The 25,032-nt window shown below is 37.5% G+C and overlaps 1 protein-coding gene and 1 pseudogene across 26 annotated transcripts in view; one reads left to right on the plus strand and one right to left on the minus strand.

Moving 5' to 3' along the window:
• RALGAPA2 (Ral GTPase activating protein catalytic subunit alpha 2) overlaps positions 1 to 25,032 on the minus strand; it is a 412,816-nt gene that overhangs the window by 226,295 nt on the left and 161,489 nt on the right. For 23 of the 26 annotated variants that reach the window (XR_004957055.1, XM_036244703.1, XM_036244701.1 and 20 more), the window contains 5 exons: positions 20,632 to 20,869; positions 16,806 to 16,970; positions 12,301 to 12,441; positions 3,167 to 3,304; positions 1,557 to 1,639 (listed from right to left, as the gene is read on the minus strand). Coding sequence is in view for 25 of the 26 variants with exons in the window: in XM_036244703.1 (XP_036100596.1) it covers positions 1,557 to 1,639; positions 3,167 to 3,304; positions 12,301 to 12,441; positions 16,806 to 16,970; positions 20,632 to 20,869 (765 nt within the window). In the remaining variant the exon portion in view is untranslated. The remainder of the gene's footprint in view (positions 1 to 1,556; positions 1,640 to 3,166; positions 3,305 to 12,300; positions 12,442 to 16,805; positions 16,971 to 20,631; positions 20,870 to 25,032) is intronic. The other 3 variants (XM_036244712.1, XM_036244710.1, XM_036244709.1) reach the window with 1 other exon arrangement.
• On the plus strand, positions 8,144 to 9,402 carry LOC118618457 (annotated as a pseudogene).

The following is a 25,032-nucleotide window of genomic DNA, read 5'->3' on the forward strand; positions in this document are numbered from 1 at the left end:
ATCATACAGCAGGGAAAATTTAATGAACTATAGCTATGTGTCACAATGTGGATGGATCTTAGAAATACATAACAAAGTGAATAAAACAATATCATTTTAATAATGTTTAAAAATAAGAAAAACTAAGAGTGTGTGTGTATATATATAGAGAGAATATATACAGTGATACCTCGGTTCTCGAACGCCTCGGTTTTCGACCAAATCGGTATTCGACCAGGAGATTCGAGAAACTTTTGTCTCGGAATCCGAACAAATATTTGGAACTCGAACTTCCGAGATGAGCCGAGTTGAGCCGAATGGCGTTCATTCGGCCCAGCGCGCCTTGCTTGCGTCATCAGTGTGAGTGCAGAGAGTGAGTCACGCTTTGTGGAGTCACGCTTTCCTATTGGTTTCATTGCTTCGGTTCTCGAACAATTCGGTTCTCGACCGTCCTCCTGGAACGAATTATGTTCGAGAACCGAGGTATCACTGTATAGAGAGTGTGTGTGTATGTATAAGAGTGTATATGTAGTGTGTGCGTGTGCATGTATAGAGTGACAGTTTGTATATATATACATATATAGTGTGTTGTGTATATAGAGAGAGTATATAGAGTGTGTGTATGTGTGTATATACAGAGAGTATATATATAGAGAGAATGTGTGTATGTGTATATATATATATATATATATAATGTGTGTGTGTGTGTGTGGAGAGAGGGAGAGAGAAGAGCACAAAACTACACAGCAAAGCAAGGGCATGATAAACACAGAGCCAAGAAAATGTTGCTCTCTGAGGGGACAAGGAAGGTATTTATGTGCCAAAGCAGCACCATTGGAATTATTCTAAATTTTAAGCTGAGTGGTTGGTTTGTAGGTGTTTACATGATTACTGAAATATACATATGTGATACACATATACATACAGACTATAGATATATAGGTTGTTATATGCCCTTTTTAAAAATAAAGACAAAAGAAACTTTACACTGGTTTATCTTCTAGGAAAGCAAGAGGCTTTCTCTTTTCATTTTGTACTCTTCTCTGATGGTTTTATATACCACATTTTTAAAAAGTGAATAAACAGGAGTTATCTGCATAAATGAGTAATGGGTTACTTAAAAATTTTCTTCTTTATACTTTATATTTGTTTTTTACATGATATTTTACATAGTAAAAAAAGAAAAAGAAAAAAAGAAACCATACAGTTTTTTGCAAAAACTGACTTATCTAGCAACTTATGTCAGGTGGAGGTACTACCTAAAATGATGTCAGAAACAAGAAATTTAAATATATGTTCAAAAGGCAAGGATACCTGATTTAAAATACAGTGACAATTAAACACCAGCTGGTGAATTTCACTTTGTGTTAATTTTTTTATTTTTGTGATATGACTATAACCTTCTACAGAAAGCAAGTAAGACTTTAAAAGACTTCAAAGTTGTATCGCTTATGACCCATCTAAATAGACAAAAACTTTTTAAAAGAAAACTATGACTGCCATTAACAAATTTATTTATTGTGCCAGTAATTCATACATTTATTTTTAATGATAAATTTGGTTTGAAAATATCTTACTGTTATTCCTTCATATTCTTTCTTCTCTTGAACAGGCTTAGGTTCTGAAGAACTCACATTCTGTACATTTTCTACCTTTTGACCTAGAGGTTTTGTGGGAAAAAAATCAACACAAAGAATATTTCAGATAGTAAAACTGAAAAAAATATGTATATATAAAGGTAATTATTAAATTTAGATATTCTTAGATACATAAAATAGGAGTCATAAGTCTGGCAAACTGGTATTCTATGGCCAAGTCCACACTATAAACCTGGTCTCTTTGGCTCACAGAGAGCTTTTAAGAGAAAGGAATGAATGCTACCCACTGTGGCCAATAGGTCCACTTAACACATCATGTTAGCACAGGAAAAGGTTAAGACGACCTGTCCTGGGTGCCTTGGGAAAGAGATCTCAGAGAAAAGCTGCCTGAGTTAGCTATGTGAGCTGACAGGAAGAAGAAACCAGTAAAGTGGTTCAGTATTTCTTGAGAATAAAGACTGATAAGAGAAAAAACAAGTATCCAAAATTAGTAATTAAAAAGGGACTATCACCACAAAGCCTGCAAACATTACAGAGATTATAAGAGCACTTCGTGAATAGTCTGAAACCAATAAAAAATAAGAGTTGAACAAATTCCTAGAAAAACAAAATTATCAAAATCAAAACAGGAAAGAAAAATATTAATAGTCTTAAAAAGATTTTAAAATGTTAATGGTATTTTAAAACCTTCCCACAGAATAATCCAGGCAATTGGTAGGTTCTACCAAATACACAAGGGGAAAAAAATCACAACAATCTTACACAAAACCTTTCCAAGAATAGAAAATCTTTAGATAATATATTTCTCAAATTATTTTTTACTGTATTTTCTTATTTCAAGAGGATTTCTAAGAGTCAATACTTCTCTAGTCATCTGATGAGGTTTTGCATGACCTTGACATTAAGAACCATGAGGTAACTTGTAGACAAATGAGGTTGTTTACTTTTTAATATAACTCATGAAACTAAACTAAATGATAAACATGTTCACTGATACCAGACACAATTTACACATGCTCTTTCACTGTAAAATACATACATTATTTACTGTTTACAGGTCTAACCATCTGCCTCTTTGCTTTCCACCCCATATTGTTACTGAAAGTTGTTGGAGAAACTGTGTAAATTAATGCTGTTACGAGTTATTATTTTCAACCTCATTATTATAAGCTGCTACCAAGATTTTTTACATGTCTGGGCAGCTTTCCATTCTGCCAACTTTTGTGGCCTTCTTCAGGCCTTTTCCCACACCCACCTAATCCTGTCCTGCTTTCTACCTAACTTGCTGCTCTCCCTGACTTTGTAGTGTAGCATTCTCTGCTTCATATATATTCCGGTCACTCTGGGCATCTTTCAAGTTCTCAAAAATGCCACACTAAAAAAAACTGGACATATATATGTAATTTAGATAAATATATTAAAATAGTGAAAATATTTTAATGCTAGAAATCATATACTTGCAATCTAAACATAAAAAGTAAATTCTCTTGAAATATTTAATTAGAACAAATGTAGAAAGCAGTATCACATACAGCTTCTTCCAAGCCAGAGTCTACAATTCTGCATTAATAACTGAAGCACCTCCGTACCCTGAGCAGACTCTGAGCACAGCGGCTCAGTGACATCAGGTGTGCTGCTGCTTCGAATGTACTGTTGCTGCTGCCCTACCACCAGGTGGCCAGATTCGACTGCAGGTGCATTTTCTGACTGCTGACATTCTTCCATTTCTGTGGGAATGAACACAAAACATGTAGAAATGCATTTCAAGATTAAAAAAATAATAATTTCACCGATTAAAACAACTGATTCTAAAACTGTAGTTTTAGATATACCTTTTCTCCACAAAAATTGTACAGTAAGATAATCTGCATTTACATCATAAAGTTTCCTACACTTGTTAACACTAATATTCTACTCCAAGAATAGATTTTCCTTTAAAGTACTACATGGTATTTTATTTTTTTAATCTACATGAAGGGGGGGAAAAAAGAGGAAAAGCCAGAGAAATGATTTGACACCTGTAAAAGTTATTTGTAATTCAGGGATGGGCATGACCAGGAAAGAGATCCAGGAGTTACATGGAATGGGTTTACATTTGAGGGGTGTAGAAATCAGTGGGCATGCACATATACACACATCCTAATGAAAGATAAAAGGAAACATGGGGATTTCAACACTACCATTCCTTTTAATGGATAAATGTAAAACTGTCCAAAATAAAATATGATAATTACTGAATGGCTTATGTCACCAAATGTAATGTTTAATTAATCTACAAAGTACAAAAATGATCTGCTGGTCTTTTTAGAGAATCAATACACATATGACATAAAATAAAAAACCACAGGGGAGTACTGTGTGATAATCTCAACTAGCATTATTACAAACTACATTGCCCTGGAGAATGAGTGCCCTCCTAACTCATTTCTAAACTTTACAGCTCATTTTAATCTCCAAAAACAACCCAAGGCACTGGGAGATCACACCATCTTCTCTCTCTAGAACTACTTCTTTGGCATGGCATCATCTTTAGCCTATGTTATTATAATAATCTCTTAGCTGGTCATTGTCTCCCTTTACCTGCCACCCTTATATCTATCTTCTATGTGGCCTTTAAAACAAAGATCTGACTGCGCCATTCCTCTCCTGAGGCCCTCCATCATTGTTCAGTCAAGCCTGTGATCCTCACAGTGAGTATAGGACTGTCCTAGATCTCACCCCACAGACTTGACCCTGCACAAGGAGTTTGAACACTCACTTAGTCTCCAGCAACCCCCTAGCCTACCTGGCACCTGCTCATCTCTCCCTCCCACCGCTTACTCCTCTATGTTAATTTCACACCCATTCCTTCCTCCCTCCCTCCCTCACATATCGCCTGGGCACCCCTCCTACAGGACTCACTAAGTAGTCCTGCACGTGAACCTCACCATTACATCCCTCACCAGACTCCACGCTTACTCACGCAGTCATGAAACTTTACATCAATATAACTATAACATATTTTACAAAAGTTTCATTAGCTAATGTTTTACTTCTTCTAAGAAGCAACTGATCAAAATTCAGCCTGTATTATCTTATGTGAAATAAGACTTACTGTCAATGTGCCAGCCTCTATAACCCTTTAATCTGAGCCACAAATCAAAGTTCTGGTTCACTCCAACCAAGAATTTGTATGTAGAAGATTCTAAATGTGAAAGACAGGATTTCAACAAAAGATTGCTACTTTATTTATACTATCCAAATAAAAATTCATTTAAAGTACACTGATACAAGTTACAAGAACTCAAAACTATGAAATTTGTTTGATCTTTTACTCATATTTCAGAGTACTGGGCCACAGTCTGAAAGTTTAGACACTGAAAGGAAGCCAAACTGAGGGTATATGCAAAGGAAAGCCAAGGTACAAGAGCAGACTCATTAAAGTCTTGTCTTTCTAGGATATCTTACTCCTCTCTTGAACAGCCAAAAATTGTTAATTTCCCACAGAGACACACAAGACCTATGTATATATCTGTGTTCTACCCACACTTTTCACAGGTCTATTTTTCAGGCTCTTCAGCATCAGGCAGCAGAAACCAAATAGTACCATACGACCAGCGCCTTCTGGCTCTCTTCTTGCACTGTTTATTCTAATTATGCAAGACTCTGAAACCTTCTAAGAAGAGTTTATATTTGTTAATGAATCTACTTATTAATCCAATATCAGTACAGGGACCCCCACCCCCACCCCCCAAGAGCTTCGAAATTCTCTAAAAAACAATTAGCAAGTGCCAGTTTTTATGGATAGCAGGAAGAGTGGGTTTTATTCACTTAAATTTGATGCCAAAAACAGGTTGCTTTTGGTTTCTGGACTATGAGCAGACAAGTAAGGGCTGGGCGAACACTGGCAGCATCTTTTAAAAGATAAAGAACATCACCATCTGGTGGGATACAATACAGCCGCAGCACCAAGGCTTCCAAATTTAAGTGTCCCCACTGGTCCACAACACAACAGATGGATGAAGAGCTTGACATTACAAGCTGGTCTGCTTTCCCAACGTCTGGCCTGATGCAATTTTAAGGATTTATTTTTGTAAAACTGTCGGTAGGGGGCTTCTCCGGTGGAGAAAGTCCAAGCCTGTAGAAATCGCCAGAAGTGGTGAGAGTGGGAGCATCTATGCTGAGGATGGGAAGGAAGGGTAGAATACCAATGTCAAATGTGCTGTGAGGGCTGTTGTGCTACTGGTACCTTAAGCCATTCCTGCAGTTGACAGTTAAGTGATACAGTGTGAAAAAAAATAATTTGATATTCTACCTATCCCAATTTCCTGATTTGTAAGTATGTATTTCTTGGCGTTTTCTCACACTTTGTACTAAGTATATACTTATTATATGTTTTGTATAAATGGATAAACAAACACTAAAAACATTTTCTTGGTGCATTTCCTTTAAAAAACACAGTTCTTGAGCTCCCTCTGCTGGCCTTTTATTTGTTGAGAAAGAGCAACTAAAGCTGTTCAAGCTGCTCCTATTTTACAGTATCAGTTGTAGCAATTACCCTTTCATAATATATTTAAAACCACTTTAACACTGATATGCAAATATCAAGATAAAAGATAATCCTATATTCAAAATAGAAAAAAATGTACAGTATATAAAAATTTCATTATAAATTTTGGGAGTTCTAATGCATTATGTGTTTTGAATATAACAATATCTGTTTAAATCACTTCAAAGAGCTAAATTCTTTCTCAGATACATCACATCATCACTTCCAATAACCCAAATTTTAAATACCTTCTAGCTTCTTAACAGTATAAGTTATGCAATACCATTATTATACCACTGCTTTCCATTCAAAACACCAGAAAACTAATCAAATAAGGATCATTTTTCCAATTGAGAGAAGAATCAGTATGATTAAAGTAAGTGTGTAAACTCTTCAGAAACTTCTATTTATTCCAGACATCTGACCACTTTTCAAAGAATGAGACTCGTTTTTCTACAACCAAAATTCTAGATTCCACTAACCTCTCATACAAGGTTGCATAAGCAAAATTAATATTATTTCCTATCTTTAAAGCACTGTGCACAACACCAACCTGCCCCTGTAAAAACACAAGAGAATTAAACCAATTCAGCACCTTAATGTTTCCCCAAGGTCCAAAGGTGAATCAGCCTGGACCCTAACAACAAGCATTTCCTGACAATCAAGGAGTGCTACCTGGAAGCCTGAGACCCAGGTGCAGAAGCAGCTAAGTGAGGCTTTCAGTCAGGTCCCTCTACGTCTCTTTTAGAATGAGGGAAGATCACAGATTCTCTAATTGCTACTATTACAATATTCCTAGAAGAAAAATAAAATCAACCATGTGCATGGCCTGTAAGCATTACAGTTTTCAACTGATGTGCTGCAAGACACACACTGATGAGCTGCAAGAATTTTTAGAACATGCAATACCTGACTATTTCAGTCAGGGCACTGACCTCTTTTCCCTTAGACTGTCCAGTAAAAAAAAAAAAAAAAAAAAAATGACAACAGCCAGCACAATAGCCGTTGGTGTGAATGAATCAAAATTATACCTATTTTTTTTTGGCAGGCAAAAAAATCTATTTTTTGGTGTGCTGCAGAATTTTAGTAATTATCTTGTGTGCCATGAAATGAAAAAAAAAAACTGAAAATCACTGCTACACATTGATAAATGTCTCACCATAAAAACAGCTAAAATTGCAAAACGAGAAAGAACTGGTCCCACAGAGGAGAAAAAGAGAAATCACAGAAACTGCCAATTCTACCACCCATGTTTGTTTATGTAGCAATTCATGTTAATGGACTACAGGTGGTTTCGACTTCCCCAAAATTCTGCTGAAGCCAAATAATCATAAGAAGATCAGAATGAGAAATCATAGTGGCTGAAGGTAAGGAAGTTTCTATTATTCATATTATTAACACAATTGGTGGGTTGAATAGTCATATGGATTAGAAACAAAAACAAGAAATGTTAATTTAAACAAAAGTTTTTTCCAATCATTTTTGTAGTAAAAACACTTGGGGCCAGGTAGTCAATGTTAGATGACAGGTCTGCATATTATGTATAGGTAAATATACATCTATCTAGATATTTAGCAACATGTTAGCAAGGTATGCCAATACACTAGGATCTAAACTGGAGCACAAACTTAACACTCTAATGTGCCAACCAGTGGAGAAAATACAATCTAAGACTGAGGACTGATATTCATTGCTCTTGGCCCAGTCTCTTGACAGAACAGCTACAAAAGACAATGACAATGGCTGTGTAATTACCAGGGAACTGTGGCAGTTGGATTTCCTAAAATGCTGGATTACCGCCCTAGTTGGTTTTGCTCAGTGGTTAGAGTGTCAACCTGCAAACCAGAGAGTCCTGGGTTCGGTTCTGGCTAAGGGCATGTACCTCGGTTGCAGTTTGTCCCCACTCCAGTTGGGGTCATGTAGGTGGCAGCCACTTCATGTGTCTCTCACACCTTGGTGTTTCTCTCTTTTCCCCCCTCTCTCCCTCCCACTCTATCTGAAATGCAAAAATGTCCTCGAATTAGGATTAAAAAAAAAAATGCTGGATTACCTTGGTGTGGATCAGTGGAAAATTGTAGAGGATAAGGAGGATGACAAGCCTATCCAAGCTCTGCATGAGGTGATATTGCCTTGCTGAAAACTTATGGTTAGAGCACTTACTCTAGGCAGATCAAGCAGGTTGAAGACAACATTCAATAACATCTCACTGGTATTAAAGAGTCTAGCACTGGCCTGGCCTCACCAGCACTCCGGGATTTGGCTGCAGGTAAGCACACACCAGAGTGAACAGCCTTTGCAGGTTTGCAAGATGTTCAGTGCTGACCTGGGGGACCCGAAGTACATTATCAACATGAAGCAGTCTGCCAAGTTTGCGGTGGACCTCAGTGGTCAGGTAGCACCCACTGACATTGAAGAAAGGAATGAGAGTTGGTGTAGACAGAAATAAGTTTCTAATTCACATTCCACTGCCTCCTAAGGCTGACTCGACAGTTACCATGATACAGGTAGAGGAAAACCTGATATTACATACAGTGATGTGGGCATCTGTAAGCAACAGATTGAGAAACTTTAAGAAGTAGCTGAAACCCTTCTACTTCATCCAGAGAGGTTTGTAACCTTGGCATGGAGCCTTCCAAGCCTGTGCTGACCTTTGGTCCACTGGGTACAGGCAAAACTCTCTGGGCCCAGGCAGTTGCTAATAGAACTGATGGTTGCTTCATTCAAGTTACTGGACCTGAACCTGTATAGAAATACGTTGGTGAGGGGGTCAAATGGTTCAAGAGCTCTATGAAATGGCCAGAACAACAACAAACACCCTGCCTCATCTTCTTTGATGAAACTGATGCTCTTGGAGGGGTTTGTTTTGATGATGGTGCTGGAGGTGACAATGAAGTAGAGAGAATGGTGTTGGAATTGATCAATCAGCTGGATGGTCTTGATCCTTGAGGCAACATTATAAAGTGCTGATAGCCACTAACAGACCTAACACTTTGGATCCAGCACCGAAGAGGCCAGAGAGATTGGACAGACAGATTGAATTTAGCCTACCTGATCATTTTTAAGATTCATGTACATTCAATGAGTATTGAAAGAGATATCACATTTGAATTGTTAGCATCACTGTGTCCAAATAGTGCTGGTGCTGAGAACAGGAATGTCTGCACAGAAGCTGGCATGTTTGCCATCAGAGCATGGTGAAAAATAGCTACTGACAAAAATTTCTTAGAAGCTGTAAAAAAGGTCACTAAGTCCTATGCCAAATTCAGTGCTACTCCCAAATATATGACACACGACTGAGCCCTGAAGGCTTTCATGAAAACACTTCTTTTCACTTAAACTTATATAGACTTGTTAATAACCACTTCACACAAAAAATAAATGGGTTTAAAATTGTAAAAAAAAACAACAACAAAAAACACAAGACAATGGCATCACTTTAATAGTAAAGAACAAATGGCATTAGACTAAGGAGGAGTTCACTATTGTAGTCAGATGAAACAGGAAGAACACTATACTGCAGTCTCTTTACCCTTTGTGTCATAAAACCAGGAATAAGAATGCCAAAGGCAGACAAAAACAAAGACCCACCACGGCCTGCTTCATTTCAAATCAGGTCTCTCAACCTGAGCACTATTGATATTTTGGGTTAGAGATTTCTTTGTGGTGGGGGCTGTCCAGTGCATGACAGAATGTTTAGCAGCATCCCTGGCTTCCACCCACTGGATGTCAGTGGCACTGCTTCAGTTGTGACAATCAAAAATGTCTCTAGAACAATGGTTCTCAACCTTCCTAATGCTGCGACCCTTTAATACAGTTCCTCATTTTGTGGTGACCCCCAACCATAAAATTATTTTTGTTGCTACTTCATAACTGTAATTTTGCTACTTTTATGTCTTAGGCGACCCTCGTGAAAAGGTTGTTCAACCCCCAAAGGGGTCACGACCCACAGGTTGAGAACCGTTGCTCTAGACATTGCCAAATGTTCCCTAGAGGACAAAATTATCCCAGTTGAGAATCACTACTCTAAATCAGATTCAATTTCTGTTGGAACAGTGTATGTATATAAGGAAATCAGAATCTGAGTAAACTAAAATATAATATTGAATGAGAAAAATGTCTCCAAAATGAGATTTCTAAGAGGAAGAGATTTCTTCGGAGAACATATTCTGGACAAACTAGTAAAAACTTAAATGAATTATTTGTTGGGGGGGGGGGAGGAACGGGGGTGGACTTTGTAAAAAGAAAACTTTAAAACATGAAAAAAATTCCTTTTGGGTGTTTATCAGCCAAACAGAAAGCAAAACTATTTTAAAAATTTAGTAATCATCTCTAAGTAGTAGTATTTTTTCAAAAACCAAATTATCAAGCAGTTACTGTACATCAATAATTTAATTTACTGGTGCCCATCTTCTGTACCAATCTTAATGTAGACACCTCTGGTATCTACTAGAGAAAAATACTTTTCTAAGAACCATAATACTTATTCTCAATAAAACTATCTTCTGCTCTCATATTCTATAAATTAAATAATACTATCTTTACATAACTCATCAGGGGAATTAAGCTTTAATTTTGCTTTGCTGAGCCACAGTATGACATAACTTAGTACCACAGAAAGCCACAATTGGGCCCTGGCTGACTTTGCTCAGTGGTATGAGCATCTGCCCATTGACCAGAGAGTCCCGGGTTCGGTTTCTGCCAAGGGCACATACCTTAGTTGCAATTTGTCCCTGGCCCCGGTTGGGTTGTGTGGGTGGCAACCAGTCAATGTGTCTCTCTTACACTGATGTTTCTCTCTCTCTCTTCCTCCCTCTCTCCCTCCGGCTCTATCTGAAGATAAATGCAAAAATGTCCTCAGGTGAGGATAAAAAATAAAATAAAATAAAAAGAAAGCCACAATTAGGCTATTACCAGTAGTAAATAAATACTAATGTATAATGCCATCCTTCTGAAAATAAAAAAGAACATGAAGCCCTGGCTGATTTGGCTCAGCAGTGAGAGCGTCGGCCCAGGGACCAAAGAGTTGCAGGTTTGAGTCTGGTCAAGTACCTGGGTTGTAGGTTCGATCCCCAGCCCCTGTTGGGGTCATGTAGGAGACAACCAATCAATATGTCTCTCTCACACAGATGTTTGTTTCTCTCTCTCCCGCCCTTCTCTCTCTAAGAATCAAAAGAAAAATATCCTCGGGTAAAGATTAACAACAACAAAAAAGAACATGAAAATATTTCCTTCTTTAGTAAGAAGACTCAGTTCAACTTAGAATCACTGAAAAAACAAGTAGATGTAGACTATAAAGCACAGTAAATCCTTTTGTTGGAGTATCTATGCCCCAAATCACTTTTGGTGCTGTCTTTTTTGTTTTTTCTTTATTGATTTTAGAGAGAGAAGAAGGGAGAGGAAGAGAGAGATAAAAATATCGATGAGAGATGAGAGAGAACATCAATTGGGTGCCTCCTGCATGCCCACACTGGGGATTTGAACCACAACCTGGGCACGTGCCCTGACTGGGAATCGAAACAGCGACCTCTTGGTGCATGGGTCAACACTCAACTACTGAGCAACACTGGCCGGGCTAACATGTCTTAATAAACCAGAAAACTCAGAGTGTGTAAAACACATGTAGCTAAACTCTATTTTAATTGGCTAAAGCCCAGAAACAATTTGAAAAATTAGCATTTTTTAGCAGTGTTTTTTATTCAAACCAGTATGAATCTGCAAAATTCACTTTATACGTGATAATGATTTATTAATTCCAAGAAGTCTTGTCTGTATACTTTTTCCAGTTTACTCATGTTGGGGAAGGCACAGCACACTTTCTAACATTGAAATGCTCAAATCTTTGGTAAAATTTTATGAAAAATCCCCTTCCATTTTCTAGGCACTGTATAGAAGATACACTGAGGGAGGCATCACTATTCCCCTCTATCAAAAATTATGGGCCAAAAAAATCCTCTTATCCTTCTTAACTGGGAATGCAAACACCACTGGTGCTACAGAAATTTTTCTTGACTATTAGTTGTTATTCAACATCTAACTACATAAAAATAATTATTAATATTCACTGCAAATAAACACAAAGTGCAATGCCCAGCACACATGCATGATGTGGGGATATTAACAAAGGAAGCAAGGCCCCGGAGGCAAGCTAAAGAAGCTCAGGAGCACAGACAGACACATGAGAAAGCATTACAGTACCTGAGAGCCTGTGAGAGCAAGAGGAATAAGAGAGACCAGGTAAGAGAGCGCTCACGGTGTGAAGGAGGAGTGGAACGCTTTTAGTGGCAGGCAAAGCTTCAGAAAGTTGTACACAGTTGCTGATAGACTGGCTTCTCTTAGCTTTCAGGAAAGATAAAGTAATAATTATGTCAGAAGAACATCAGGATCTCTCATTTCTTTTTTATTATCATTTTTCTGGGCTCTTTAAATACAGGGTGGGGCAAAAGTACGTTTCAGTTGTGAATATGCGAAACAGAGTTTATTCTTCTAGTATAATTAATTTTTGTGTTATTTTCCATAGGGAACAACTAGAGACCTACCTTTGCCCCACTCTGTATTTAAAGGAGGTCATTTTAAACTTGAAAAACTTTCAGTACGAAGCACTTTCAGTCATTCAGATGACATGGGAGAATGGACAATTCACAAATAATCTTATTTTAGAATGCTTCATATGTTTAGTCTTTCATTGTTTTCTGCTATGTATCAAAGATTCACATTTGGCTTATTTCGGCAGACATTATAATCAGTTTTCCCTTCCTAAAGAACATAATCCAAAAAACCACAGTGAGGTAGGGAAAATCTAGCCTAAGATTAAAAGTGTTCTATAAATAATACATAGTTCAAAAATTGGTTTACTGAGAGCTGACTGTATTGGTTTACTGAGAGCAAATCATTAAGAACACATAAAAGTCAAGTTGAAAATTAAAAGATTTGATAAATGGAAAAATCTCCATAAAACCCATCCTTTTACAATACATTTCATACTTCTTAAATCCATAATTTCCTATTATGAACTTTATGGTGTTCTTACGTTTTCTATATACAGTGATACCTCGGTTCTCGAACATAATTCGTTCCAGGAGGACGGTCGAGAACCAAATTGTTCGAGAACCAAAGCAATGAAACCAATAGGAAATAATGGAAACTGGATTAATTCGTTCCAAGCCCCAGAAAATGCCTATTTACTGGCCTAATTTGTATATAATATGTAGAAAAACATAAGTCTCAACAAGAAATAAAAGTGTACAGTATGTCTAAGGGTTAAATTCAGTGTAAAGCGTGACTCTCTCCACAAAGCGTGACTCTCTCTCTGCGCTCACACTGATGACGCAAGCAAGGCGCGCTGGGCCGAATGAACGCCATTCGGCTCAACTCGGCTCATCTCGGAAGTTCGAGTTCCAAATATTTGTTCGGATTCCAAGACAAAAGTTTCTCGAATCTCCTGGTCGAATACCGATTTGGTCGAAATCCGAGGCGTTCGAGAACCGAGGTATCACTGCATTGCTATTCAAATGACCATTTGAGAAAACAGATGGACCCAGGAAGAGAATATGCCTTATATATATGAAATCATCATCAGTAAAGTCAGCTTATCCTTAAAACAAAAATGTAAAGATTTACCTGCTGTTTTGTTATCTTTATGTGATTTTAACATTAATGAAACAGAACAAACATATTTGCAAAAGAGTGAAACAAACTTTTTACTTTGCTGTATTTTTCCCCATCCCTTGCCTATCAGAGTTCCCAATTCTAAAGGGCTATCTGCAATGCAATTACAGTGTAATTCACAAATGTATAAAGTAATATTTAAGTGAAAATGTCTTTCATGTAAACATTAAACTGACTGACTTGAAATTTCCTAAAAGATTCGTTCGTCTCTCAGTGTCAGAGACAAATTTATTTGAGTGTTGTTGTTTAACTCTTATAACTCAAATGATTGGGCATTTTTCCAAAACTGAGCACTAGATATTTCAGAAATAATAAAATATAGAATAATTATTTTGTGTGGAAATTGACTTGCTTTAATCACTCATTTTACACATCTAAAATTTTAGCATTATTCACATTCAGTAACAAAGTTTTACTTTATAATTCTTTTTTTACTTTAGAATTCTTTAAGACTCTCTCTTGCTAGTCCTTTTAACTTGCAAACTAGTGCAATCTATGTTAAACTGCCATTTCCCTGCCCTGCAATTCCTCATTTTTATATTTCCCTTTTGCCACCATCCTGACATTTTCTCAAACTAAGAGTAGTTTGTGGGGGCCCTGGCCAGTGTGGTTCAGTGAACAGAGCATATCAGCCTGCGCACAGAAGGATCTCTGGTTCGATTCCTGGTCAAGAGCACATATCTAGGTTGCAGGTTTGTGCAGGAGGCAATCAATCAGTGTTTCTCTCTCTCACATCGATGTTTCTCTCCTCTCCTCCCCTCCCCTCTCCTCCCTTCTTTCCCCTCCTCTCTCTCTCTCTGCCCACCCTCTTCCACTCTATCTAAAAATCAATGGAAAAATATGCTTGGGTAAGGATTAACAAAATAATAAAAATAAAATCCTAGACTGGATCCTGGCCAGTGTTGCTAAGTGGTTAGAGTGCTGGCCTGTGCACAGACGGGTTGAGGGTTGGATTCCAGGTCAAGGGAACATACCTGGGTTGCAGTTTTGATCCCCAGCACCAGTAAGGGAGCAATAGGGAGGCAACCAATAGATGTCTCTCTGTCACATAGATGTTTCTCTACCCCTCCCCCCATCCTTTTCACTCTCTCTACAAATCAATGGAAAAAATATCCTCAGGTGAGGAGTAATAAACAAATAAAATAAAACAAAACAAAAGGTGGCCTCTATGCAAATCAAAATCTACCATAAAAATATTCTGGGCCTTTTTAAAACACAAAAAGGTGAATTATTACATAATGTAAAAATAATAGAATTGAGCTAAACCACTAAAATTTAGACTATATAGATAAATTTTATAAAACAGCATGATATAAAATCTTCAAACAACACTGCTTTCATAGGCAACAAAAAAAATTTACAATTTTATAATTCATAATTTTAATTCATAATTTTTAAAAGTGTAACATAAAATAGGAAATTCATATGTGAAATACATAAAGATTATAGCTATGTCCAACTCAATAGCTCTCATCTTCATTATCTTTTACAGGTTATGGTTTCAAGTGTTTTTAATTTAATTAACCCCACAATGGTCAGGCTTATGGTTTTCAAATGACATACTCTGCAAATACCTTTATATGCTTTTGTAAAAGTTCTTACTGTAGCAATACCGTGGCTTTTAAGACACCTGTGGACACTCATAAACAGATCCTCACTGGCATAAATGTGCTGAGGATTTTCTTAGACGTACCGTTGCCTCTACCATATTGTTGGTGTGAAATATCTATTGAAAAACTAAAAAAATGCAGTCTTTTCTGTGGCTGTGTTTTGGCCAAGTAGTGACATATGAAACATGCACTGTCCAATAATTTGCTGCTCATAAAAGTGTGAGAATAAAGTTTTAAGAAGTGTTTTGAATGATCACTTTTATTATTATAGTAATTTAAGGGATGTGAGGGACAGCAGGAAGTCTGTGCAGCTCAGGCATGATACCACCTTTGTCCTAAACTTCTACGCTGATCCTTTTCTTTTAAAGATCTAGTGATAAAAGAAAGGAGTTGTAGGAGGTGGGGTGAGAAAAGAAATCAGTGAATAAGCATCCCCAAAGTTGCCTATTACCAGAAATAGGGACTCTCCTCAGAGGAGAGGATGAAGGAAAACAAAAAGGAGTTGAATAAGAGGTGAATATAAAGAAGGCGATAATTACCAACAACTTCTATAGCAAAAAGTATGAGACAGTTAGGGTTAAGGTATATTTTCATGAAACTCCAAAAGGATTCTAAGTCACCTGTATTAAACCTTTATTTACTAATCACTGTAACATATGTTGAGTGTAAATAAATCTTTGATTTATGACTAGAGGATATTGTAACTTTCTGCAGTCAACATGAATTGTAATTATATGGTATTACTGGTGTGAAAAACTATAGGAAACTCAGATAAATTTGTTTTAAACTTAAGGCCTCAAAATCACTGGGGGAGGGGCTTATTTCTTCTTATTAAAAGCTAGATATAAGCTTACTTTTTCAAGATTTCTCTCTTTTTTTTTTTTAAGAGTAAAGTATAGCAAAGCAATCTGGATTAATTGGGGTTCTTGGTCAAGTTCTCATAAATTCTAACTGGCTCTTAAGGAAAACATCTATAGGCATGTAAAACTCAATTTTCCAAAGATATAAAAACTTTAAATGTCTCCATCTAATCCTGAAAACTAAGTACATTATTCTCCTTTTCATTGCCAGAACAAGGTGCCACACTCTGTCAAGATTCATACTGTTCAACAACAATAATGCAACTAGTTGTGACTACTATTTCCACAAAGTTCAAATAAAACATCTATTTTATCTCTTTTGCACAAATATCTCATCAAAATTAATATCTCACTCAATATTAAATAATGAAGGATTTTGAAATATGACAAATTGTGTTTTGAAAGGAACCAGAACAGAAAGTTTAAAAGATACAGAGAAATCTCATTTAATAAAAGGTCTAGCTTTTAACTTTTGATTAGAATTTTAAAACTTTTACATTTTATTCCTATAAATCCATTTTAGATAGCAACTATACCTTTGGAAAATACTTAAATAAATGTTTACCAGTTGCTTTTTGACGAACAATAGTTCTTGCTTTCTCAACTCCTGGTGCCCCTGACGTGGTAGCACTCCTAAATCGCATTGGCTCGGTCACATCTGGGTGGCTCCGCCAGCTGAGAGAAAAGGATCTCCCCACAGTGGTTCCTTTCTGAAAATCTAGAATGCAGCCTGATAAAGGATAAGACAAGAAAAAGAATCTAAAGGCTGAGTTTATTATTATTCATTTCATAGCCTATGTTGCTCAGCAATTTCATCCCTACAATTATATATAATCAGCAGTTTCTCTTGTTGCAAGTTAGGTACCACTTCCTTATACTATAATTTAGGAAGTTAGTCTGTATCAGTAATCTAAAAATCCTTATTGCCAAAGTATTTTTCAAGCATCTCCAACAGTCTCATGAAAATTATCATACCTTCACAGTATTCATTCCAATATACAAAAAAATAAAAATAAAAAAAATCAATAAACCATTCTCAGTATAAGAATAGTGTTAAATGAAGTTATACCACTGCTCCAAAAACTACTTTCATAAACCAAAAAATCAGAGATCTTAATTTTAGAATAATACTCTACCCTGTAGGCACCCACCTCTCCATATCCCCAAGAGAAATTTATGTCTATATTTTCAAATTACACACAATAAAATGAGCAAGGAAAATAAAAATCTACATATAATACAAAATCCAATTTTAGTGAAGCTCCAAAACAATAAAATACTACAACTCTGTGATTCAAATTCTCTTTTTTTCCTTTCATATCGCTCTGAATATTTCAAATGAGTGGTCAAGAATCCAAAAAAAAAAAAAATACAGGATAAAAGAGAATGAGACACTAAGAGATTTCTGCATAGGTATAATGTAGCCGGGGAATGCCACTTTGGCTTGTTTCTACACTCAGGTTGCTCTGGGAGTTTTTTATTTCCACCAGTCCAGTGCTTAGAAGGCTAGTATTTCTATAATGAATATTTAAATCTGTTTTTAGAATAAAGCAATATAATAAATAAATCAGAAAAATGTTCCATGGTCATTAAATAAAATTTCTTCTGTATCATTCCAAAAATAGTATGTTTGAAATTGTTTACCTTCCTAAGACAAGCCTATCTTTTCCCATGACTCTATGTGTTCACACAGTGGGAGGAAAAGAATATTGTGGGTGCTGAAGGGGAGGGTAGACTACGAGAAATACGGGAGGCATTTTCTTTAGTTTGAGAAAATCTTTACCTCCTATCTCAGCAACTCTCCTCCATCCTGAAAGGCACCCCTAGTCGGGTAAACTCTTTTCTGGGCTGAGAACTAAAGTCTTAGAGAGTCAAGTTCCTGGCTAGAAGCATCCTAATCCTCTTAGGTTTGGTTTACATAGAGGCCCTCAAAGCTCCTACAGAGCACAAGGTAGAGGCCAAGGACACAGGTTCCCGACTCACTGACCCTACTTCAATCCCAAATCTCTAGTTTAATATATTTTTTAATAAGGACTCTCTGTATAGCTTCAAACGGGGATAAAAAGGGATATGCTGCTAAAATAGTATGTTAGAAAATCATTAGACAGTCTAAATGTAAACTAAAATTGTGCCACTGAAATACCATGTGCTTAAACTACTTTATTTTCGTTTCTTACTAACTTGCTTTTACTAACTGATGCTTTGGCAAGCCACTCACAGACTGCAATGAAAATATTATAAGAATCGGCCATGTTAAATTACTCCCTATGGTTAATTAATGTAATTCATTCACACCTCCTACTATGCACATTATCTTTTGTCCTCTCCTACATTGATTATGGGCTTTATCATGTGACTTACATTGGTAGCAAAAGTGAGCAAGCAGATATTGAAATGCACCCATTGCCCAGTCACCCCCATTGCCTCAGCTGACAGCTGGCCAACCCCTAGAAGTAGAGCTACTAAGCTGACAACTTCACGGTCTAGTTCAGTGATTTTCAACCAGTACACCACAAGAATTTTTAAAACAGGCAATACCTGACTATTTAGTTAGGTGCACTAACCTCTTTTCTTTTAGATTGTGAAATAAAAAATGACAACAGCCCTGGCTGGTATGGCTCAGCAGTTAGAGCGTTGGCCTGTGGACCAAAGGGTCATGGGTTTGATTCTGGTCAAGGGCACGTACCTCAGTTGCAGTTCAATCCCCAACTTTGGTTGGGGTCCTGTGGGAGACAACCAATCAGTGTGTCTCGCTCACATCTATGTTTCTCCCCTCCCTCTCACTCTCACTCTATCTGAAAATCAAGTAGGAAAGTGTCTTCGGGTGAAGATTAAAAAAAAAATGACAACAGCCAACAAAACAATAGCCATCAGGTGTGAATTCCTTGTCTTGAACCATAAATATACAGGTCATATAAGAGAGTTGTATGTTATTGGTCACATCACATAATAAGGTTGCATCTGATTGGTTAATTCTTGACACCAAAAATCCTCATATACACTTATAGGCATCTGATTTTTTTAAAAAGTTACTTTGGAGCAAAAGGGTAGATTATTATTATTATTTTGTAAATCAATCAAAATTATACCTATTTTTTGTCAGATCAGCAAAAATATTATTATTTTGGTGTTCTACAGAATTTTAGCAATTAGTTTATGTGTGCCACAAGATGAAAAAGGTTGAAAATCGTTGGTCGAGCTGACTGCAAACACAGGAGTGAAACCAATAGAACAACTGCCCAACTAAGTCCAATCCAAACTGCCAACACATAAAATCGTAATCTAAATAAATGGTTGTTATTTTAAGCCACTATGTGTTGGGGTGATTTTCCACACAGCAAAGACTAACTTACAAAATCTATAATAAGGCTACTATTGAGGTTGTAGTGTACCACAAAAGCAATGTGCCCTTTATGAGTCTTTGGAGGAGAAAAGTCCTCCCAGGTCTTAGGACCAAAAAAGCTACGTATCATCTAACTAAGTGGATTGTTTTTACCTTTTGCACTCATTCTCTGATGTAACCCTGTGAAGATCGGAGTCAAATCCAAAGCTGCCATCTTCCCACTTCCTTAGCAAGCATATAAGGCTCTCTGGCATGCATTTTAATATTTTAACCATGCCTGTAGCTCCACACCTGTTTATTTTGCCCCAATGTCCTTACATATTTTAATCTTTTGTATTATATGTATTTCTATGAGCTGCCTCAAAATGTTTACATAAAATTGGAGTACAAGTGAATTAATCCAAGGACTGTGTTATAGCCTTAAAAACAGCAATGAAGATGAGGGCAGCCAAACTGTCATCTCCAAAGAAACTACCACTGATATTTTTCACCTTGATCTGATTTTGGGTTATCAAAACAGTTTTTACCCCAAAACACATCAAAGCCAAAATGACTCCATCTGAAGTATTCAGAATTTTTCCACCTTTCCCAGGAAGGCAGTAGAATATGTCTTAATAGTTTGGCACTTTGAGTTGGACTTGCTTGGCTTTGATTTCTGGCTTTACCATTTCTTAGCTATGTGATTTTGACTGAGTCAATCACTGTGGACTCTGGTCTTCAATTTCTTTGTGTTATGGGGATAGTAATAACTATAGGGGATCATGAGGGTGAAGAGAGAGAATATGTACAAAGCATTAGCCATTATTATTATTGATTTTACCACTACTCCTCTTCACTTTCTTTTTTTCCACAGACTCTTCATAAATGCATCATCCTCATTAAGGTGACAATGCTATGAGACACAATCTAAGGCCACCATTAAAGACAATGTCTACATGGCTGGTTCAGTTTATTATGGAATTTCATGCATTCATTGCCTTGATGTATAAATACAAGACCTTCCCTGATGTCTCAGACATCTGGTATTACCCTATAAGGATAGAAATACCTTTGCCTCGTTGTTTCTTTTCCTTTTGTTCACTTAATTTGTCCAGAGGTAGATTTGTCATCTCAACTCCATAAACAGTTCTTGCAAGCACTGCTGTCAAAGAGTCCATGATGTTGGCCCACTCATTTATGAGTTCCTCCCACTGTGTGAGGGAGGACAGCACACCAAGAAAGTCATCCCAGAGTTCTCGAGAAATGTACACACAGAGGTTTGCTCGGATCCAAGCCACAATGAGTGTCTGAAACCAACCAACCAATGAGAGAATTCATTATCTTCCTTTGGAAAAAGAATAAGTTTTAACAAAATATTTTAAATTACTATAAACAAAATGAATTTTAAAATGACAACTGCTTTTGGATTTTGTTTTTAACTTCTCAAAATTCATTTGATCAACTGTAATCAGGATTTGAGCTACTGTGAAGTTGGTTATCATTATGAACAGAGCTACTGATTAAAAATTATTCCAGTGTCTGTGGCTGGTCCTGGTGTAATTGGGGAGACCGGGGAGAAGACAAGGCTCTCTATACAGCTATTCTGTTTCCTGAGACAGCTCTTTTCATCATTCTCTATAGTGGCTACTTCAAATCTCTTCCATATGTGAACCTCTAACCTCACCAACTCCTCCCTGATTTTTAGCAGATGAACTCATTGCAAACTTCAGAGAAAAAAAGAACCCATTAAACAAGATGCTCTAAATCTCTGCTCACAAGACCCATGCATTCGCCCAGCTTCTCCTCCACCTGCAGGCTCTAAATAAAGAGGGATTCCTGCTCTTCTATACTTGTCCCCACCTCTGCCCTGAACCTCTTCCTCAGAGTCTTGGTGTCTGTATTAACCCCGCCTCTCCTTTATCTCCAGTCCATCCTACTTCCCCAGCTCTTCCCATCAGCATAAAATACTTCCCTGTTCCTCATCTTTAAAAAAAAATTTTTTTTAAAGTTCCCTTGAACAAGGATTTTCCCTTCTAGCTAGAGCCCCCTTTCTCCCCTTTTCAAAGCCAAATTTTGAAAAAGAATGTTCCACACACACTCCATCTGCACTTGTTCATCTGCCAGCCAACCAATTTCTCTGGGTTTCTCCCTCCTGAGCCATTCCACTTTTGCCTGGGTTTGGTCTCCATCCTCACAGCTCCAATTATCATCTGTGTACTGCTGACTTCTGAATCGCCATGTTTGGCCCAGAACTCTTTGCTCGTTTCCTGACTTATCTATCTGCTTACTAGGTAGATAGCTCTACCTGCATGTTCAGCAGGCACCTGTAATACATCATAATAGTAAAAAGAATTCAATTTCTTCCATTGAGATTGTTCCAATTCCTCAACCTGGTTATCTTCTGCTCCTTGGCCCTTGTATACATACTTCCCCTTTCCTCTCTTTTGCCTCTTTAATTCCCATTCATTCTTCAGGTCACAACTTGGACATCACTTCCTCCAAAGTGTTCCACCCCCCACCTCCAGTTGCCGTCAGTTCCCATAATTCTCTGCATTTCCCGCATCACCTTATTGCCCATTTCCTTAGGAGTCCATTGACTTCTGTGTGTCCCTCCTCTAGTTTTATGGTTCACTGCACTACAACTGGTCACATGGGCAACCCTACAAGACTATTACACGTATAGTCTGGATATTTCCTTACCTTGAAATTGCCCAGTTCCTTACATCTGGCAAAATACTCCACACCCTTCAAAATTCAAATCAAAATGTATCTCCCCTGAAAGATGTGCCAAGTCCATCTCAGATAGGCTCCAGATGCTTTCCTAACCTTAGTAGGGGAAATTTTTATCTAAAGTTTGTATAACCTCCCTGATCTGTTGTCAGAGCTAAATGTACTTGTTAAGGTGACAACCTGCAAATTTAGAAAAAGAGCCCTGGCCAGTTTGGCTCATCAGTTAGAGAGTAGGCCCAAGGAATGAAGAGTCTCAGATTCAATCCCCAGTCAAGGAAACATACACTGGTTGCAGGTTGGATTCCTGGCCCTGGTTGGGGTTGCGCAGGAGGCAACCAATCGATATGTCCCTCACATCAATGTTTCTTTTCTCTCTCTCTCTCTCTCTCTCTCTCTCTCTCTCTCTCTCCCCTCCCCCACCCTCCCATTTTAGCTTTTAAAAAAATCAATGGAAAAAATATCTCTGGGTGAGAATTAAAAAAAAAAATTAGAAAAATATAAAAGGAAAATGACAACTTAAAATTTCCTGTCCCCTTTAATAATCTTATTCAAATTTTTAAAAATTAAGTATCTGGCAATTGTCAAGTGAATAATAATTAGATGGTACATTTTAATTTTACTATCAGACTAAGACGATGCCCACTTGATTGCCTGGTAGCTTTGTCCAGACCATTCACATACATTGCAAATGAATTCACTCTCATTCCTATGACAACCCAGCAAGACAGGAAAGAATCCTTTCTTGACTGTGATAGATTAGGGAGGAGACTCAGAAAGGTGAAGTTATTTGCTCAAGGCCACACAGCCAGAAATGCCAGAGCTAGGATCAGAACCCAGAATCTAAACTCCCAAAAGCCAAAAGCCCATCTTCCCTCTACTACCCTATGGTTAGTTCTTAATTTAAGCATTCTTCTTGATCCATCTAACCAGTACCAAAATAATAGCAACAACAACAACAAAATCGAAATCATTAATAATCAGGGACTCAAAACTATTCTTGAAGTTAAGATCTGACAAGATTTCTCCATTAATGAGGGGCGGGGGGGATTTTCTCTCCTAAACCAAAACCAACCAAATAAACAAAAAACAGAGGTCCATAATAGTCTTGATTAATTCAGTGACAAGTTCTCACTCTAATGCCACTGCACACACTCACAGACAGGCAATTGGTGATGAATGAGTCCTGAGTGCCCACCAGCCTGAGCTTGGCTTGGCTTCAGTCCATGTCTCTTAGCAGCCCCAGTCCATCAGGAATGAGAGATCAAGAAGGTGCTGACAGCTAGATGCTCCATGAAAGTCAGAGCAAAGTGAGCAGACTGTCTGTATTTCCAGGAGGGCAACAAGGCAAGTGGTGAGCACTACCCTTGAGGCAAGAGCACAGTAACTCACAAAAGGATGTGTGAACCACTTCCTATATCCAATAACTAGGCAAGGCAATCATAGTACAAGTGATTATACTATTCAGGAGGCAAGTCAGTAGTGCATGCCAATTATTTCTGCAGCCTCTCATACATATTTTATCAAGTCAGGATCATTCAATCATGTTAAATTATTAAAAATTACCATGAACAGTTGGGTTTCTTATGTTATACTGGGAATAATCTGTTTTGTTTGAAAAATTAATTTCTCTTTTTATCACCTTCACCTACATATCCTACCTGTATTCTAGATACGGTCTTAATATATATCATCCAAAACCACCTTTACATCAACTGAGAAGTTAATTTGTCCCTGTAACTGTCCTTTCCCATCTGATAATCTACCATGATTTCTCATATTAAAGTATCAAAGTCATGCCCTGGCAGGTTTGGCTCAGCAGTTACAGTGTCAGCCCGTGGACCAAAGGGCTGTGAGTTTGATTCCCAGACAAGGGCACATACCTGGGTTGCAGGATCAATCCTTGGCCCCACTTAGGGTGGTCCAGGAGGCAGCTATCTGATGTGTCTCTCTCACACAGATATTTCTTTCTCTCTCCCTCCCTTCCATTCTATCTTAAAAAAATCAATGGAAAAATATCCTTGGGTGAGGTTAATTAAACAAAAGAAAAAGTCAAGCTCATCCATTGTACTAATGCCTTTGTGTAGAATGTGACATTATTCCAGAATCCTTTTACACTGTTTCTTTCAGAAATGCTTCCTAAATTCTATGTATCCCATAAATAGATAAAATATTTTATCTTGTAGATAAAATAGCCTAGCACCCTCAGGACCTTTAAAACTTCTACTTTTTAGACAGTTATTTATCATCTACCTTTTCCTTTTTCTCCCTCGGAGTGATGTCAAATGTTCTTGACCCTTCTTATCATGTGAGGCCAAACCAGCCTTCCTCACCTTATCTAGGACTTCGCTTCTGCAGTGCCCTTCCCTTTCTCCCAGACTGTCTTACTCTCCCTCACTGGACCATCCCCACTGGCAAGCAAACATACTTTAACCCCAACCACCTTAAACCCTGCCCTCTAAACATGCTGCCCATTCTAGCTAGCTCTTGTTTCCTCCTCCCATCCACATCAATAGCTCTGCAAAGCCTTAACTATACTTGTTACCTCCACTGCCCAGCTCTCATTTTCTCCTCTATCCACTCCAAGTGATTTAAAACACAACTGTCCAATACACCAATGGCTCTCATATTTTTATTTCTAGCCGGAACCTTATTCCCATTCCCATGCTTCTGTTCATTCTTTACCTCTTCAAATCTACCTGGCCCTCCAACAAAGCCATCAGCTCTTGGTATTTTCCTAATT

Source organism: Molossus molossus, unplaced genomic scaffold (assembly GCF_014108415.1).
Source record: "Molossus molossus isolate mMolMol1 unplaced genomic scaffold, mMolMol1.p scaffold_m16_p_6, whole genome shotgun sequence".
Taxonomy (NCBI): domain Eukaryota; kingdom Metazoa; phylum Chordata; class Mammalia; order Chiroptera; family Molossidae; genus Molossus; species Molossus molossus.